At 40.9% G+C, this 3,948-nt stretch overlaps 1 protein-coding gene across 1 annotated transcript in view; it reads right to left on the reverse strand.

The window, feature by feature from the left end:
• mpp1 (MAGUK p55 scaffold protein 1) overlaps positions 1–3,948 on the reverse strand; it is a 20,212-nt gene that overhangs the window by 12,072 nt on the left and 4,192 nt on the right. Inside the window, exons 2-11 of the mRNA XM_017308509.1 lie at positions 3,798–3,926; positions 3,634–3,712; positions 3,013–3,098; positions 2,867–2,935; positions 1,512–1,708; positions 1,281–1,384; positions 1,121–1,201; positions 853–933; positions 552–754; positions 1–85 (exon numbers count right to left, since the gene is read on the reverse strand). Of these exons, the coding sequence (XP_017163998.1) occupies positions 1–85; positions 552–754; positions 853–933; positions 1,121–1,201; positions 1,281–1,384; positions 1,512–1,708; positions 2,867–2,935; positions 3,013–3,098; positions 3,634–3,712; positions 3,798–3,920 (1,108 nt within the window). The 5' untranslated portion in view covers positions 3,921–3,926. The remainder of the gene's footprint in view (positions 86–551; positions 755–852; positions 934–1,120; positions 1,202–1,280; positions 1,385–1,511; positions 1,709–2,866; positions 2,936–3,012; positions 3,099–3,633; positions 3,713–3,797; positions 3,927–3,948) is intronic.

Raw genomic sequence — 3,948 nt, forward strand, 5'->3', positions numbered from 1 at the left:
CATGTAGCACCTGTGCAGCTGTGTTGGTAGGAGCGATGAACACCACCAGTGGAGCAAAATCCGCAGTCCGAACAAGTTTCAGGGTCTGGAAGAGGAAWGACCATTCAATAAACTGGTAGTTTGAAACAATATTATTAGTTTCATTACATAAAAAAATAATCATCTATTGTAGCAGAAATCAAAACACGGTCTCTCTTCTACCTTTTAAATTTCCTTAAACGAGGTWCTTTTGAAATGTGAGGATGTTGACCGTTTTCAAAATGCTTCAGTCGGACTGAACATGTCATCCAAGGTCATCCAAAATGTACTGGTAGCCATGATTGAGGTGGGCAAAAATATTTTAAATGAATTTAGCATAYGTTCTTTTTTCATTAAAATAATCTCACCATAAAAAAWAAAAARAAGTGAAAATCCAATATTGAGRTCCAACTGTTTAAAGCACATAATTCCTAAAGTTTTATTTTTAAGTTACTGTTAGGAACTTAACAATTTACCTTGAGACATTTGTACATTATGTCAGATCTAAAAAGTTAGGAGTCCAAAACGCTGACCTGTGGTTCTATGTCCAGCACGGCAACTTTGCCTTGATCGTGGATCTTGTGGATGGTCTCAAACTTGGTTCCGAACATGAATCCCTGAAAGCTGCCGTATTCCAGCAGCTCGTTTTTAGAGATGCACTTGGTCATGTCTTCGTTTGAGATGAAGTAATACTCCTGTCCGTTCTCCTCGTCCTTTCGCTGGGGCCTGGTGGTGTCTGCGCACATTCAACGTTAAAGAGTTAACGGAAATTGCTCTACGAGATGAGCAAAAATATATAAAAAAACAAAACAAGTAAGCAGTCTTTCTACTCACGTGGTGCAGGGTAAGTGAATTTCTCAGGGTATTTTGTTAAAAGAGAATTTTTGATGTGGCTTCTCCCAACACCAGGCGCCCCTAGGAAGGAGCAAAATTCTCTAAACGTCACCTGACATTGTAGCTCAAAATGAACTCAAATGTATCACTTTTTTTTTTTTTAGAAGAAGGGCACTCCTGGGTACAAATATGTGTTTAATATTTCAAAATCTGGAAAGAAGTTCCTGCAAATTGACAATTGGCCCTTTATTTTAACTACAAAGCTTACCGATTAGCACAAGAGTTTTCCTTTTAAAAGCAGGGAGCCTCACAACCTCCTCATATGAGATCACGTCCAGCTGGTCGAAAACTGCAGGAGGACAGTTTAGTTTGTTTAGACAAAACTCGCAGCACGGAGTCGGCGACAACATGTGCAAAACTGCACTCACTGGAGCTGTGTTTGGCGAGGTACTTGTCTTTGCACTTCTTTTTCTTTCCGAACGGGCTGCAGGACTGCCTGCTCTGCTTGGCCTTGCTTTTGCTGGCCACCCTCCTGCAAAGAAAAAAAAACACACACACACACGGATCGAGCCGGGAATCTGTGRAATGCGGCGGCTGCGTGCGTCCGTCACCCCGCAGGGTTTCGTTTCAGCTGCGTCGAAGAAACGTCAGTCGTTTACCATTCTTGGAGTTCTGGAGAGGGTATCAGTCCGGCGAAGTCGACGGCGCTGCTCTCCACTCGGCCCTGCCACCAGTTTGGATCCTGCTTGTTGATGATGTGGATGATGTCGCCCGTCTGGAACTTCAAACCGGCYTCTTTGCAAGGAATGAGGTCGTCCGTGGAAGGGTCGTAGTCGAACTGAGCCCTCATGTACATCTGCAGATTAGGGTCAGATCCATGTGATGCAGTGAAAGACCTTTTTGTTTTTTGGTTTAAAAAGGCATTAAACACCCTTTGAATAAGTCCAGATTTTTGTACATGCGAGTGGATGTCCCAGGTGTCCTTTTGGATGCTAAACATCTAATTTGGCCATTTAAACCGTAAATAAATCTGAGTAAGTATGTAAAAAAGAAAATAACATGTATTTTTATATAAATTAATAATTTTCATTTTGCTTCGTTTTTTTTCTTTTAAGTGTCCAACAGTATTTTAAAACACATGTCTTCCTTACTTTTTGGGACCCCAGATACAGATGTGTACAAAGACAAAAAAAAACAAAACAAATGTCATCTTTTATTTTTAATCACGAAAYCTACCAACAATAGATTTAGAAAAAGACAACTTTTAATGAGGGTATATTTACTTAAATGGGGGGTGGGGGGGAATACATATTAAAGAAATAATAGAAGTGTGCTTGCTTTACATTCTTTACCAAGGGTGTCAATAAGTTTGGATGGGACTGGAGATTTGTAGTATTCCAAAACACTCAACTGGGAACTTTCCCAGGACACAGACACATTTTTTTCCCACTAATCTGCATAAAAGTGCAGTGGAGTGTGCTGGATCACTAAATCGATGTTCTTAATAGATAAAGTAAGCAAAGAATGTTTATCTGCACCAACTACTGGTCTACAAACTGGAAGCTAGGTTTGCCATCACTGATCACAGCAAATATAAAGTCTTAAGCATTGGGGAATAAAAATCACTTAAAAATCATTGAATCATTAAATTCCTCTTCTAGTTGGATTCGTCTGCAGCATGTCACAAGCTGTGGGTTTTTCAGTGTGTTTTGAATCAAGAGCAGCCATTTTCCCAGCAGGAAAATGGATGCCTGAATTAGCATGCTGTGTCCAGTAGATGGCAGTATGAAACCCACAATTAGTGCATTTCATGCTAAAAAAAAGAAAAAAAGAAAAAGAAAATCTACTGCTAACGGTTGGGATTATCCTTCTACGTAAACTAATTTCATAGTCACCTGATTAAGAGAAGAGTCACCTAAACAAAATCATTTCAAACAGGAAAAGGTGAAGAAAACGTGATTACAGCAGTAATAAAACGCGCTAAGGCCAGGGGGCAGCGTGACGGCGGCCTTACCTCACACACTCTGGGTCGACCCTGCATCTTGGGGATGATCTTCATCGTTACAACGCCACTGGTCTCTTTCTGCGGGACGAGGTTTTAAATTTGAGGAAACAGACGAAACAAAAGATGAATTTAAAAGCTCAATATTTYCAACTTACTAGAATTTTTTGGAGCTGATCCACAGTGTGGTCTGTCACACTTTTTCCATTGATTTCTGCTATTTCATCCCCTTCGTGTATGGAGCCTGAAAAGAAGAATCCAAATGTTCTTTTGTTTTTTTTTAGGACTTCTGCCCAGGTTTTGCTCTATACATAAGATTAAATATTTAACAGACTTGAAAGATATTTGAAAAAAAAAAAAATTTCTTAGCCCTGTTCTGACTGTTAAGCACACGTCACACATGCCAAAGCTTTTGTCCTGTGTTCATTTGGATTTTGGATTCACAATTAAAACTGCACAATATGCCACAAAAAATATCGCAATGGCGTAATCAGGGTTTGCAATATAATCGCAAAAGATCTTCATTACTCCAGCTAAACTTCAAAGCTGTGAGGTTTTTCTCTCCCTGTTGCAAGRACACCTAAGTGTAAATGTAAATGTTAATTTGGACATACTTAGGAAAGAAAACATTCAATAAATTCAACTGTGTACTCCCTCAATTTTTTATTTTGTTTTACTCAGAAAAAGACCTCAAGCTGCATGCTGCTTAATCGTTTAAACTCCGTCTCGGGCCCCCAACATCACATGAATCATATATCAAAGAAAAGATAAAAAGTCACCTTGTCTGTGGATCATTCCCCCGTGCAATATCCTGGCCACCGTGCAGCGCTGCTTTTCGTTTAATTTCAGCGTGACGCCCTGCAGGCGAGCAACACGAGACAACAGTCAGCAACTCATATCCAGGCGCGAAGCGACCGGAGGCCTTTCGCGGCGGAGAGCATACCATCGGCTCGGAGGGATTCTTCTCAAAGGCGACTTCTTTCATGCTGGCCGGCTCTGATCCGTTCATGTGTCCGGCGCAACCGTTGGTGTAGGACTCAGCTCCTCTGTCCTCCAAGGTCTGCATGGCCAACTGGGGAGGGGGAATAAAGACG

Source organism: Poecilia reticulata, linkage group LG14 (genome assembly GCF_000633615.1).
Source record: "Poecilia reticulata strain Guanapo linkage group LG14, Guppy_female_1.0+MT, whole genome shotgun sequence".
In the NCBI taxonomy this organism is placed as follows: Eukaryota; Metazoa; Chordata; class Actinopteri; order Cyprinodontiformes; family Poeciliidae; genus Poecilia; species Poecilia reticulata.